The sequence below is a fragment of the Diabrotica undecimpunctata genome, chromosome 8 (assembly GCF_040954645.1).
Source record: "Diabrotica undecimpunctata isolate CICGRU chromosome 8, icDiaUnde3, whole genome shotgun sequence".
NCBI classification, from domain to species: Eukaryota; Metazoa; Arthropoda; class Insecta; order Coleoptera; family Chrysomelidae; genus Diabrotica; species Diabrotica undecimpunctata.
Window position 1 is genome coordinate 144319107 of NC_092810.1, and position 16465 is coordinate 144335571.

The 16465-nt window shown below is 33.7% G+C and overlaps 1 protein-coding gene across 3 annotated transcripts in view; it reads right to left on the bottom strand.

Annotated features, from left to right (window-relative positions):
- Window positions 1-16465, bottom strand: part of Sema1a (semaphorin 1a) — a 483245-nt gene that overhangs the window by 98943 nt on the left and 367837 nt on the right. For all 3 annotated transcript variants that reach the window (XM_072541281.1, XM_072541280.1, XM_072541279.1), the window contains exons 4-5: window positions 3049-3153; window positions 1509-1597 (exon numbers count right to left, since the gene is read on the bottom strand). In XM_072541281.1, the coding sequence (XP_072397382.1) occupies window positions 1509-1597; window positions 3049-3153 (194 nt within the window). The remainder of the gene's footprint in view (window positions 1-1508; window positions 1598-3048; window positions 3154-16465) is intronic.

Genomic DNA, 16465 nt, shown 5'->3' on the forward strand with positions numbered 1-16465 from the left:
TTTTGTTGATACGCCTGATGTCGTCAGCCCAACGTGTAGGTGGTCTTCCTCTACTACGTTTGTCTGCTCTTGGCCTCCAATTTGTAATTTTGCTCGTCCATCGTGAGTCATGCATTCTCGCTACATAGCCTTCCCAGTTCCATTTCAGTTCCACATTCCATTTGCGTTCCACAACATCAACAATACTCGCCCTTCTTCGCAGATCTTCGTTTCTTATTCGGTCCCGCAACGTCACTCTCAACATAGACCGTTCCATTCGTCTCTGTGTCACTCTCAATTTCGAAGCCGTAGTCTTCATCAAAGTCATAATTTCCACCCCATAGGTCATGACTGGTAATATGCATTGGTCAAATACTGTTCTTTGAGGGTTTTGATTTCTCATGTTTGGTTATCCCTGCTGATTCTTAGTTCATGACCCAATACGTATATTTCTCCACCAGTTCTACCACTTTGTCTTGGATAGTTAAATGGTTATTGGGGACCATATTTGTCATAAACTTAGTTTTGGTCAAGTTTATTCTGAGGTCCACCTTCGAACATGCAAAGTCCAATTCATTTAACCTGTGATAAGGACAATGTCATCTGCAAAACGGAGATGGTTAAGCTTTTTGCCGTCTAGTGTTACTCCTCTGTGGTCCCAATTTACCATCTTAAAGGCATACTCTAATGCCGCTATGAATAATTTCGGTGACAATGTATCTCCTCGTCTTATCCCACGTTTTATTTTTATTGGTCGGGTTTTATCGGGTATCTTAACAGTAATAGTGGCATTTTTGTAAATATTGTAAACAAGTTCACTATACCTATGGTCAATCCTGCTGCCATTCATTTCTTCTATAAGGCGGTCTATTTCGATCGTGTCGAACGCTTTATGAAAATCTATGAAAGTGAGGGCAAGAGGTTTGTTGTATTCTACACAGTGTCTTTACTGTATGGAGGTGATCGTTGGTACCATAATTGGATCGGAATCCTGCCTGCTCTCTCGGTTGGTCGAAATCTAATTTTTTCTCAAATCTTGATATTACCGCGCGAGAATTGTGAGCGAATGAATAGACTATCACTAGAATTACAAGAATGGAGTAGCCACTGTGGTAAACATTCTCTTACAGCTACCTTAAAATACAACAATTAGCTAAAGTGTTTAATATCATTCTTAACTTAAACGGAAAGAAAATTTGTTACAACACAACGTTACACTTTTCGCAACAACTTTCATATTTATTGTCAGTAATTTAAAATACACTTTTAAAACACATGAAAAGGCACTCGAGTACATTTATTGGAAGCCACAAATATTCCTTTAAATAGCTCGTGAGCCGCAGTTTGGCCTTGCGGCCAACCCTGTATATGTAGTATACTATGTAATATGAGATTTACTATTGGAAATATATTTTTTATACTATTTACCATCAAAAATCAGTGTATAAAAGTAATTGTGATATAATTGACCTTTCTATCAGAATAGAAGTTTAAATAATTTTGTCGCCTCCGCGCCAATGAATACGTACCTTGCCACAATTGATGTATTCGACTGCTGTTTCCCTGAAGAAGAAGTAAACGAAGTCCCCTTGGGTCATAGATCCGACGAAATCCGGAGCTGTGGAAAAGAGACAGAAAACCATTAATCAACTCGTTATCAAAGTCCCATGGAGGTGAATAAGTCAAATGAAAAGTTTTCTGGAATCCTTCGGAATGCTTTTGAAATTCGAAATTTCATTTATCATTCACTAAACTTATATCTCAACTATGGAAGGGTTAAGGGTAGGCTATAGATCTGAATGTGCCGCGCAAGTTGTATTGTTAAAACACTTGATTTAGTTTTAAAATTGATTTTCTAATCCTATATATCTCTTTATTACAGCTGATATTCTTCCGAAGAATATTAATTTATTTTTATTTTTCAATTACTTTTTTATTAATTTTTTTTCTAAGTTTGCTAACAAAAATTTTAACTTTTAACACCATTTTCCATTAACTGGCAGAATATGATAGGAGGCGGATAGTTGGCGTAAGAAAAGCCAGACTTTGTATTCGAAGGTTAGATACTGTGTTTAGATGTATTGGGCACGGGCAGCGCCAAGATCGTCGTTTAATGTTGATGGCTCTAAGAGACCGTTTTTCCCCTACTAGGCATGTTGCAAATCAATGGTTTAGAGAACATGTAAGGCCAACTGGATGCAAACAATTTATCGTCGAATCAGCAGTTTTGGCCTTTTTTCATTTCGACCACACTGGTTGCTACCTCTTACCCCTAACCATCGACGTAATCGTCTTGAATCATGCAGAGAACGATTGGATTGGGATTAGGAATGGAATAGGGTTGTTTTTAGTGATAATCTCTATTCTGTTAAAATTGATATTGTAGGAATGCAAGATGGCCGAGCGAGGGTCAGAAGACGACATGGCGAAAGACAAAAATCCACAGTTTTTTTGTGGAATGGTACGTGCACTGCACTGTTGGGGTTATGGTATAGGGTGCTATCGCTTATTGTTTAAGGTCACCCTTTAATATTCGTCAGAAAGAATATGAATGCTTAACGATACGTAGAAGACATTCTGACACCTCTTCCCATACCCTTCCTTCAACAACTCCAATATCCAATTTTTCAGCAGGATAACTTAAGGAGACACATTGCGAGAGTCACTGTTGACTTTAATCTTTTACCCTGACCCCGAAGATTGTCAGTCACTTAGTATATAAAAAGCAAAAATTTTTGAGTTAGACTCGTAATTATTCATGTTACAAAAATTTGTTGTTTTTTATATATTAGAAATACAGCACAACCTTTTCGTTTGAATTTAGTTATAGTACCAACAAATAAATTAACATATCAATCATTATACTTAAAAGTTTTTTGCATATACTTTTTAGGATACTGTGAAACTTTTATTAAACCGAATAAAACCAATGAAACGTCGGGACTTAGTTGTACATTTCTATAAAAGTATGCACCAAAAACGAAAAGTATTTCCAGGATTTCCGCAGTTTCAAGGCGACAATTCAGTGAACAAATAATCCAGAAAAAACGAAATAAAAGAAAAACTTACCGTTGAGACTCATCGAGTCATATTGTTCTGTTTGTAGCGGTTCCCTGTAGATAATAGGGTCCATGCCGCTGAAATCGGCCACAGTTCCTGTATACAGGTCTCCGTCTGAAACAAAGAATAAAAGTTTTTGTATTTCTCTCGAATAGCTGGATATCGGTTTCTCTTTAAAAGAATCTCGATCGTTTGGTTTTGTGCCAAATAAGAAAAAAGAAAAAGGGATGGGCCTCCAGTGTGGTAGCGGACCATTAGATTCGTTTAAAATATACATGTATTTGGTAGCAGTTAATACAAATATTTATATATTATAATTATAAAACTAAATGATCCACATATAATAACTCAACTTAATCGGCAAATCAATTTGTAATGTACGTTTAGATTTGATAATAATTTTAGCAATATACACGATTGCATCCCTTTTCTTGTTGACTATATATTCGTCAACCAGCATAATGATGCAAAAGCAGTGGCGCACCCAGGGGGGTTTTGGGGGTTAAAACCCCCCCAGGGCACCATTCCGACACTGTTACTCACAAATTTTAAGTACTTAAAATGGTGGAGGTAGCATACAAAAATTTCGGTGCCCAACCAAAAGGCCCCCCACAGGAAAATTCTAGGTACGCCACTGTGCAAAAGGTAAGGAGAAACTATGTACTATCAACAAATATAGACGCTCCAACCAACAAGTTTTGTAACCCGATTGATAAAGGTGCTGATTTTCAATTTTTTCGCATATAAAATTTTCATATAAAAACTTTTGTGAGTGTGATTGCAAGATATGAAGCTCTGAATGTGCGGCACAGTTCGCCTAGTGATATTGTTTATATTTTGAGTTGCGTTCTAGGTTCGCAAATTCCTCGGCAGAATGTAGTAGCATCTGGTTACCCATATTCTTCATCTTCCTCTTTATAAGCAATTCCGTTTATTAATTAATACCTTTATGAAATGTTGCCACTCCATCTTTTGCGCCGTCGTCCGATACTTCTCCTGCCATTGCTCCGATTCCTCCATTCTGCTTATGTGGTTGCTTATTCCATTATTTTTTTCTATTTTGTCTTCATTCATTTCAGCGTATTTCCTGTAATTGTTCTCAGTACTCTCATCTCTGCCGTTTCTAGTAGCCTTTGCGTTGTGGCTGTGTCGGGTCTGGTTTCTGAGGCAGATGTCGTTATTGGTCTTACACTGGCTTTATAAATTCTTGACTTCATCTCAGTGTTAATGTGTCCGTTTCGCCATATAGTGTTATTAAGGCATCCTGCCAGTCTATTTGCTTTTTGTACTTGATCTCTCAATTTTTTGTCCATATCTTCATTGCTGGACAGTGTAATTCCCAACTATTTTATTCCATTACTTGTTCAATACTGATGCCATAAATTTCTAATTTACATCTGGTTTTTTCTTTGGTGACTACTATTGTTTGAGTTTTCTGAGATGAGATTGTCATATTAAATTCTTTTGCTCTTACGTTAAACCTGTGGACCAGTCTTTGCAGAATATCTTCATCTTGGACTACCAATATTGCGTCGTCTGCGTAACAGAGTATTTTGTCCTTTTTTGTCCTCTCTGTGTCAGGTCTTGTTTCTGCCGCGTATGTCATTATTGGTCTGATGACTGTTTTGTAAATTCTGCCTTTAGTTTCTTTCCCGATATTTTTATTTCTCCATATCGTTTCGTTTAGACAGCCTGCAGATCTGTTTGCTCTATTCACTTGATCTTCCACTTCGGTTTCAAGCTTTCCGTAGCTAAATAATGTGATGCCTAGATATTTAAACTCCATCACTTGTTCTATTATCTGAGTTTCCAGCTCCAATTTACATCTTAGTAAATTTGCTGTTATAACCATGCATTTTGTCTTTGTTCGGGAAAGTAACATGTTAAATTTTCTGTTGGTTATATTAAATTGGTGCAGCATACGTTGTAAATCATCGTCACTTTGAGAGAGTAGTATTGCGTCGTCTGCATAGCAGATTATTTTAAGTTGTTTTTCTCCCATTTGGTATCCTTTTTTAGTTCTTACTTTTTTTATTATTTCATCCATAATCAGGTTGAACAATAGAGGACTCAGGGAATCTCCCTGTCTTATTCCATTGCCAGCTTCAATAAGGTCGGTTAGTTCTTCTTCTAGTTTTACTTTTATTGTGTTGTTTTGGTAGATATTTCTAGAGGTATGTCATTCAGTAAGTGGATAACGTCTTTTAAGTTGACCCGGTCAAATGCCTTTTTAAGGTCCACGAAACATAGATATGCCGGTTTGTTGTATTCTAATGACTTCTCTTGCACTTGCCTCATTATAAATATAGCGTCGGTGCATGATCTTCCCGACCTAAAACATTGTTGTTCTTCTGCTAGTGTTATCATTTCATTCAATTTATTTGTTATCACTTTGGTTGTTAATTTGAGTGTTGTGTTTAATAAATTAATTCCTCTGTAATTTTCCGGGTCCGATTTGTCTCCCTTTTTGAAGAGAGGTATTAGGATGCTTGATCTCCATTCTTGAGGAATTCTGTTTTGTTCCATTATTTTTTGAATTAGTTTTAGTAGTTGTTTGGCCAGATCTGGTCGTCCGTACCTTAGGAGGACAACGACAAAATGTCGTCCGTGTGAAAGAAGCCAAACTTTTTTTCACGACACGACACTGCACGACAACGACAAAATGTCGTCTGTCTGAAAGAAGCCTTAGTTTGATCGTTCTCCATTATTCCGGTATTTTATTCTGTTTTATAATTTTATTAATTAATGTTGTTAATGTTGTTATATCATTTTATTAATTAATGTTGTTAATTGTTCTGTCATTGCTGCTCCACAATATTTCAGTAGTTCGTTTGGTATCCCGTCTTTACCCATATTAAAAGAGGAAATAAATAGAAAAAATACCAATATTAGTAAGACAATAATAAATCGAGGATACATTGATGATTGTTGAGAACGCTTTTCTTCTGTTTTATGCTATTATTAGTTTTTGTTAATGATTCCAATACATACGTCCCTTATAGACTGTTTTTCTTTATTTAATTGTTATTCGTAGTTCTTTGTCTGTTACGTTTATCTCAGAATTTGTTGTGTATTGAGTTTATGAATTTTTAGCAATCATTTAAAGGTCAATATGTATCTTATGTCTAAGTCCTGAGTGAATTATATTGTAAATTACCCATTTTGTTGAATATTGGTACAGATTATTCAATTGGTGTCGCAAGTTACAACAAACAGTGGCATAAATAACGCAAACCATAAGTAAATGACCAATAAAATACTTTATGTTAGTGTCGTTTTTCAAGTTCCCATGCTATTAATTTCGTCGGGGTATAATTATGTTAAATTAACGCAAAACTTAACCACGAAGATAACCTGTTTCACCCAAGTACCTAACAAAAATACCTAATAAAAGTCTATTTTGCCACTCAAATTTTTAAATACTTCGATCTCCCCGAGTTCATCTCAGTTCATAGTTTACTGAAGACAGATGGTCTTTAGTGGTTAACGACTCCCAATAGTGGGTTTGAACCATTTTTTTTTATTGGGGACCGCAATCTATTTAGTTATTAGATAATTGATGTACACCTAAAATGGCACTCAAAGATAGAGTTAACAATACAAATATGGGTAAATTTGGAACGAGATCTTTTAATAATCTTATTTGTCTATTCCAGATCCTATCAATAGAAAAAATAAAGAAAAAATAATAATAGTCTTTTAACTTTTAACTATACGGTTGAACATTTACTTAGTATTTTATAATAGTCTCCCGTTTTATACCGCTGTCGCGGCTTTGGGAGTATAGCAGGGTAGTCTGCTTAGTATTTTATTGTACATAAATTATTATAATCTATTAACACAAATATAGCAAAACAAGTCTGGCTCACTGGCGCTGCCAAAGCCATTTTTCAGAAAAAAAAATATAGCAAATGTACCAACAATAAATAAATTAAATAAAATACTTCTAACAGATCATATTTTAAATGGACACGACTCTTGAGGCTATAAAATTATTTATGTTTTGGCATGTATTATACTAAAGCATTGTATCTTCAGAAGTTAGATAGGTTCACATTTGTTTGATATTTTATTTTATTACTGAGACCAGATGCTGACGAACATTTAAGTCCGGGCTTGGCGACGGTCGCAATCTTTAACTTTCTGCACATTTCAGTTCTTAAATCCAATTTTTAATGTTTTCTCCGTGTGTCACGATACACCGTTTTGTTGAAATATAAAACTTTCATTGCCAAAACTAATATCTTCTGCTATATTAAAGTTTATTGATAAAACATGTTTTTAATAATAATTTAATAATAGTTTTTGTGTTAAATCCATCAGGATCTTTGCTGTTACTATTTTTTATTTTTGAAATAACTAAGCCAACATCACTAAAGTTCTTTGGCTAAAATCTCAAACATAGGATATTTTTCTGCAGTATACACTGCAAGTAGTTATCAAGAGTTATCTGAGAAACCTCAAGTTCATGTATTGCTCTCTCAGCAGTTGAGCAGAAGCGGTTATTAGAACTATCTGCCTTGAGTTTAGAATTGTCAGTGGCATTATTTTTATGTTTGTTACCATTAACAAGTTTTCACATAGCTTGTAGGGATATACCAGACTTTTAAAAAAATATATCGTTTGCACTAATTTTAGCATATCTGATGACTTTCCTGTACTGTTTTCTAAATTCAATAATGGTACTTTTAAGTGGATCGTTTTTATTTGCTTCTATTATAAGTGAAGACTGAAGACGCGAGGAGGCTGCTGGAAACAGCAAAAATGGAAGAACTAGCGACACAGTTAAAACAATACAAGATAGATACTGTAGGAATTCGGGAAACCAGAGGAAGGGACATGGAAAACTGCAAAAGGAAAATTATACAGTATGGTATGCAGGCGAAGAAAAACGGGGATATGAAGGAACGGCTTTTATGGTGATAGGAGAAATAAGACTTAAAGTTGTGGAATTTAAACCCATAAGTGAAAGAATATCATACATAAGAGTAAACAGCAAACCGAATAAGTTGTCCATAATAAATATCTATGCACTCACAGAAAACAGTGATGACTTGACAAAACATCAGTTCTATAAAACACTAAGAGAAAATGCAGAGAAAATCCCAGGAGAAGATATATTAATCCTTATAGGAGATTTCAACGTCCAAATAGGCAAAGAAAACTGCTGCAGAGAGGTTGCAAGTGCAAACTCAATACATGACACAACAAACAATAATGGAGAAGGACTATGTAATTTAGCAGCGGCATTAAACATGGACATAAGTAGCACGAGATATAAACACAAAGACATACACAAAATAACAGAGATGAGACCAGGAAGTCTGGAGGGAAATCAAATAGGCCATGTACTGATTAAAAAGACACACATACTATCGATCAATGACGTTAGATCTCACAGAGAGGCCAACATCAATTCGGACCATATGATAGTGAATAAAAAAAGGTTAAATAAAAACAATGAAGAATGAAAGAGGAAAAGCGCAGAGAAAATTTGACGTAGATCAATTAAAAGATAAAGGAGTAAGAAGAAGATATGTATAAGGAACGATAACACAAAATTCAAAATACACTTGATATTCATCACCAGTGTAGAATGTCCAATGTGGCATATTATCCAATTGAGACCTAAAGAAGTTGCAATCATCGACCTATAGTGCTCTCCGTTGAAAGTGATGACTAATTGTAGTTAATTGGAATTAACGACAATTGCAGTTACAAATACGTTTTTTTGACATTTGGATTTTGGCTTCGAAAATCGTTTTGTATTTTGAGAAGAGAACCAGAAGTTAAGTTAAAAATATAAGAGTTTGTGTTCAGCAGTGTATTTAAATAAATGCATTAATTATAAGTAGAAAATAATGGCCCAGTTTTTTAAGATAGGGAATAAGCAAATTATTTTTGTTATCGTTCGAAATTGAAACTTTCGACGGTAAACAAGTTAAGTAATAGAAGAATTCACCAATTTATTTAGATTTGTACAGAATACTGCAATGCTCCTAACGCAAAAAGCTTGCATCATCACCCTGTTCACTACCAATAGGCTGAAAGAGGGAAATTCACAACCGAGAGATCAATGATAAACGGTTTTAATTAATGAATAGTCACTCATGCATAAGCTTACAAAGGTATTAATTTAGTTATGTGGTCAAACGGGATAATCGGATACACCCAAAAACGAGGACATCGGTTAAATTTTCGAGAGAAATCATTTCTTTACTCGAAACAGATTTTAGTTGTATATATATATATATATATATATACACAACTCAAATCTGTTCTATATATGTATATATATATATATAAATATATATATATATATATATATATATATATATATATATATATATATATATATATATATATATATATAAAAGTAAAAGATTGAATTTCATTTCAATTCAAATTCTATCATTGTTCTACACGTGTTTCGAGTTATTTAACTTCTCAGCAGGAACACTAGTGGAACTTCCACAAGTTTCACAAGAAGACAATTTAAAGGTAGAAAGAAAGAGTATGCCTTGACGAAAATTGAAGAAGCGGATTGGCCAGGAGGATTATTTTCGGAGGAGAGAAGCGAAAAGATAAAAATAAAGAAACCAAGAAAAGAGATCAACTTAGAAAGAAGGTTTGAAGAACTCAAACTCATTTGTCAAAGTCTAGAAGTAGTGAAAAAGCAGCTTTTAAAAAAGTTAATTTAATTGATTACAAAGAAAAAGTGTGAGTGAAGGTAGCTGAGCTCGAGATACGCTGTTAAGTGGTTTTCTTTTTTGACTTGGCTTGAGAATTTTATGATCCAGAATTTGGTCTGAAGGAGAAATGATTGTGGTCTTCATTCGATATATTTCGAACAAATTTTGGAAGAAAACTTATTTTTTGATCAGAGACCAGAAATTTACTGTTTTTAATTGGGAAGTTGATTTTTATTTTATGTCGAAAGGAACTATTCATAAAAAACTACTGGAGTCTTCGATTTGGGCTACAAAGTCAGTTTTCCGTGTGCAAGTATCCATTTTTCTTGCAACACGGAACCATTAGTAGTTTATTATTTAAAGTATTGCCAATAATACTGCCATTACGTAGTTTTTTGATCTGAGCAGATAATTATTAGGAATATATTTTTCTTTGAATTTGTCAAAGCATTATTCTATTCAGTGTAAATTTTTGCTTCTTGTATGTTCTATATTTTTTTTATATGTCAATAAATTGTTTTGACATTTGTTTTTTTTTTATTTCGAATTGGCTTGTATACATCTAACTGCAATACAAAAATATAAAGCACGAAGAATCCTGATAGATTAATTTATAAGATTTGTTAATTGTTTTTAAGTTTCTGTGATAAGTAAAATAGTTCAAAATTTAAGTAAAGTAAATTTTGGTTAACATAGCAACTGGCGCCCAACTTGGGGCCTTAGAGTATCTAGTATTGCATTTGGAATTACGAGTGAATTGGAAATAATCATAATGCAGTTTTGGTTACTCTTATATCTATGCATTCTGGCATATTTAAATCCTGAAAAAAAACGATATTTTAACATTTTCATTTAACATTTAATATTTTTAGATACTTGAAACCACTTTATGATATTGAAATTTTATTAGTGAGCGGTATTACAAATTTAAGAACCAACTTAAATTTAAAATATTTACTAGTACCATATGACTGCGAAACGTCGAAGATATCAGCACTCTTTGTAAACCAATTACAAGTTTTCACCAATAGAGTTTTACGAAAAATCCTTCGCATAATTTGGGTTAATCGAATCTCCAATGAAAATTTATGGAACCACACCAACCAAGAAAAATACATAAAGCAAATAAGGTTAAGAAAATGGTGATGACTCGGTCACACAATCCTAAAGGTCGACAGAAAGAAGATAGACCTAAGAAAACTCCGAAAAGGACACTACTGGACGAAGAAAAAAATGGGAAAATCCTGGCTTTAAATCAACTACTATAATATATATATATATATATATATATATATATATATATATATATATATAATGTTTTAACGATTAGTAACACAACTGAGTTACTGAAATTAAAGCTTTATTAAAACATGTTCTATTTACATTATTTACAAAAATTTTACCTAAAATTAAAGAAATCACATTTTATGTCACTATCATAATATTAAACATTCCTAACCACAAATAAAATCTTACAGGTTTTTAAATAGAAAGATGACAAAAGTCTCTGTATATATACCTCAAGAAATGACCACTTACAAAATCAATATACGCGCACTCTCGCAAACTCTAAAGAAGGGACAAGGAACATCAAAATATCCTCTTCATTTACAGCCGAAAGGACAAAGGAGATTATGTAAGCTTAGGAGTGAGTTCTTTATTGCATGAAAATTTTAAAAACGACATTAAAGATATGTAATATGTAATATATTAGCCACAAAACTCTGAAAACGACGTTGACTATGGAAAACAGTAAACAACATATTATATCAGTTTCCGCTAAAGACATAAGCCAACCGGAAGGGGAAATTCAGATGTTGATAATAGTCGCCCAGGAGCAATTAACAGAATACAGAGAAATGAATACAAAGAAATGAAATAATAATTTTTGAAGATCTTATAAACAATAATAGACTATTATTATTTATCAAAAAATATAATGATTTTTTTTTTAAATAATGCCCAATGCTATTAATAATTTCTATTATGTGCAGCATACAAATATTTTATTACTTAACAACTGCACAACTGCATTTGACATTTTATATCTGTATATAACGGTTAGTGTACTTTTCAGTAATTATATATTTTAATAATATTTTACCTCTATTTAAATTAATGGCTGTTAGTGTGAAATTTATTCATAAATGCATTAAATAACAAAGTGGAATACAATTGCCATGGAGCAGAATATTAAATTATTAAAAAAATTAAAACGGAGGTTTTGCTGCACATCGAAAAATAAATCGATAACTGCCCATTCCTACAGTTATGTATTTATGACCACTACATAATAGCTAAAACGGAATCCTTTCATTTACGCTCTTATTGTGGATACGAATTTTGACATTTAATAATTAGGGAATACCAGAGGTGACGGCAAACAAAGGAATAAATATTAAGGAGTAAGAGGTAAAGAAAGTATTCAGGAAATTGAAAAATAGAAAATCACCAGGAGAGTGCGGAATACCGAACGAACTTCTAAAGTACGGAGGACCAGATCAAAAGAAACAACTACCACAACGAATCCAAAAAATAATAGAACAAAACCGAATTCCTCAAGAATGGGGATCAAACATCCTAATACTTCTCTTCAACAAAGGAGACAAATCGGACCCGGAAAATTACAGAGGAATTAATTTATTAAACATAACACTAAAACATTATAATACTAGCAGAAGCACAACAAGGTTTTAGGTGGAGAAGATCATGCACCGACGCTATATTTATAATGAGGCAAGTGAAAGAGAAATGATTAGAATACAACAAACCGGCATATCTATGTTTTGTGGACCTTAAGAAGGCATTTGGCCGGGTCAAATTACAGGACGTTATCCACCTATTGTACGCAAGAGAGATACGTTTAGGAATAATCAAAACGATCGAAAATATCTACCAAAACAACACAATAAAAGAAGTAGAAGAAGAACTATATGGCCCTATTAAAGCTGGTAATGCGATAAGACACGGAGATTCCCTGAGTCCTCATTGCTAAACCTGATTATGGACGAAATAATAAAAAAAAGTAAGAACTAAAAAGGATACCAAATGGGAGAAAAACAACTTAAAATAATCTGCTATGCAGACGACGCCATACAACTTTTTCAAAGTGAAGATGATTTATAACGTATGCTCACCCATTGAATATTACCGTCAGAAAATTTAACATGTTCATTTTTCCAAAAAAGACAAAATGCATGGTGATAACAGCAAATTTAACAAGATGTAAATTGGAGCTTGAAACTCAGATAATAGAACAAGTGAACAACTAGCCACGGAAAGCTCGAAATTGAAGTGGAAGATCAAGTGAATAGAGCAAACAGAGCCGCAGGTTGCCTCAATAAAACAATATGGAAAAATAAAAATAATATAAAAAGAAATGAACGGCAGAATTTACAAAGCAGTCATCAGACCAATAATGACATACGCTGCAGAAACACGACCTAACACAGAGAGGATAAAAAGGATGTTAGAAGCAGCAGAGATGAAAACACTTAGTAAAATTGATGAAAACACTTAGTAAAATTGATGATAACACACTCTGGGACAGAGCTGGAAGGACAGATACATCATACAAGGTGGAGAACATCAACGATTGGGTTAAAAATAGTAGAGCAGAATGCAACGATCATATAAACCGAATGACAACAAATAGAGTAGTAAAGACGGCAAGAGACGGTTCTTCAATAGGAAGACGATCAGTAGGAAGACCACGAAAACAATGGAAAGACCACTTACTGGAGGCACATTGAAAAACAGACAGTCATGTCTACATAAAAAGAAGAAGAAGGAGAAGAAGAAGAAGAAGAAAAAGAAGAAGAATTAGGATGTCTTTTAGACTCGAATTATGAGCTAATTTGTGTCTTTTAACCAACTCTTGTAATTTTTCGGTACAGAAGGATTGTGGTACTGATATAAAAATGTTCATTATCACAATATCAATGTCTATGAAATTCTATGGTTTATTCTGCTCATTTTATCTCTAGCCACCATTCGAACAGCATTCGATTAGATCTTGAACAGCTCTTGAACAGGTCCTGAACAGATCTTGAACAGGCTTGAATAGGTCTCGAACAAACCAGCCATTGTGTCTTTACCAAAATGTATCAGAATGAGCAGAATAAAATTTAGAATTTCGTATGGTGAATTATACGGGAAAATTACCTGTTTTGCATCAGTAATTGCATAGCTCTTTTATTGTCAACTCTTTCCTTTTGTGCAAGACCTGTTTTAGTTACCATTCGAACAGCCTCTGATCAGGTCTGGAAGTGGTCTCGAAAATATCTTGAACGGACAAGCGGTTGCGCACCCACCAAAAAAAAAGCGTCAAAAATGAATAAAACTTATAATTTCTTATGGAGATTTTCACCAGTAATGGTATAGCCCTTTTACTAACAAGTATGTTAATCATAATCATTCAATCTTCGCTTATCCACTGCTGGACATAGATCTCCCTCATAATTTTCCATCTATTTCGATCTTGTGCCTCTTGCATCCAATTCCTATGACAACGTTTTAGATCGTCAGTCCAACGTGTTGGTGGACGACCTCTGCTTCGGTAGGCATCATCTCTTGGTCTCCATTCCAGTATCCGTTTTGTCCATCTATTATCTGTCATTCGAGCCACGTGACTTGCCCAGTTCCATTTCAGTGTTGCTACTCTCTCTACTGCATCAGCCACTCCTGTTCTTTAATGTATGTTAATATTGAAGTTGAAATGGTCTCCAAACATTACGAGTTTTCAGAAATACTTTTATGCTAGATCACGACGCTCCCAAACATGAACAGTGTCTCCCTGTACAATTGTATCTAAATGAATACTAATATTTTTAGGTAATTACGTGACTACTATAGGTTCCAAACAAGACCAAAAAACAAACAAAAAAAAAGAACACAACGCAAACCGTTATCAAAAGCGCAATTTTTGTGCAATTTCTTGGACTTCTGACTATATGCTGAATATTTTTATCTTGTGAAAATTGGGTTTCTATCAGAGGTTAACCCTTCTCTAAGAAACGGCACCGCTGAGTTGTACTTCGTTAACACCATCGAGATCAACTTTCCTAATTAAATATCTATATTTATTGAGCAGGAAGTCAATACTTCGCGAGACAATTTATATTGGAATGATTTTCGTATTATTTTTAACGCACTCTAGTCACACTAATCTACACTGTTTTATTTGACGCCATATCGGAATTTGTTAAGGAGATTATTGACTAAACGAATCACCAATATTAAACCAGCGAAAACACCACCGGAAATCCAATTTATTGATAGAATTATTCTACTTTTTCGAGTGCTGCGTTCATTAATGAATGTTGCCAATTACTCTAATAAAACTTTCCCTGTTCTCTAATGCTCGTTAAGCAATTATGTTGTCTTATATCATTATATATCGTCTTATGTTCCTCATCCAGAACGGCCCTTTTCTCCAATTCTGTGTCTACCTTCTATATTCTTTATAATTATTTGGGGGATATAGTATTTTTCGAATCTTAATAGATTTCCTAGATTTTAATTGTACTAGTTGCATGGATGTACACACTTTTGATTGCCTTTTTAGGGTTTGGTTATATGATAAATTCTCTTCGCTTAAAATGGTATATTTAAAAAATAAACTTTTCCATGATTGCTGATGTTTTTGGTTAAAATCTTCTTCGTTTTTCTCTGTATTATTAGTATTTGTAAAATGCTTGTTTTTTCCATTACCGAATTTTTCAGTGGCAGATGCTATTGTTGTGATCTTTTCCTGCTTGTTATTTTTTTTTCGTCTCATAGGATTTATTAGTCTTTATTCGCTATATTTCTATAGGTTTTGTTAGTTTTCAAATTAATTTCATTCTATTTGTTAGAATCGACAAATTTTCGTTACTGGCTCTTATGATAATATCGTCTCTATCTTCATTAATAATATTTGTTTGTAATGATCCTAGTTTATCTTCCTTGATATGGATTAATAATTGTCCTTTTGTAATCAAAATAATTATATTTCTTCTCATAGTCATTCCTTCTCTGCATTTTTTATTCAACCATTTTTCCTCTATTTTCTTTATTTTCGATTTGATCTCTCTATTGAGTAATCTATTCGTCCCTTGTGCTTTTTTCTTTCATCCATTATATTAACCATTTCGAGTCTGACGGGACGTATGTATCCCAGTCATGAAATCATCAAGTCTGTTGGACTAAATCTGAACCGTTTTACATGAATTTTTATCGTAACGGTGGAATGTGTTTATCTAGTTTTGTTGATGGGACACACATCAGGATGTACCTGTTACTGTTGTTTCAAATTTGTTTTTGTGTGGAGCTATCTACAAAAAAGGTAAATATATTCAATAATTAAACTATTATTTTGTTTTATGGGTGAAAAATATCCCAAAACAGACATTTATGGTGTCTTATATGTGTCCCAACTGTCTTGTTTTCTTCTAGATGAGTAGAAAAATATTGCGACGAAAGAGCTAGAGGAGGAGGCAGCAACCATTTTTGCCAGCGATACAGAGTCAGAAGTCGATACTATTAAGACTAGGCTCCGATGATGAAGACTACAATCCATCAGGATGCGAAGGAGAAGTAAAACGAAGGAATCACCAAATAGATTCTGGTTCCGAGGGCAATAAGATGGATGAAGAGAATCAGATGATAAGTGAGGAAAGTGAAGAAGAAAGCTGTAGTGACAAAAATGACGAAGAAGGCGAAGGTATGTACCAACCAGGTATATGGTTTGATAA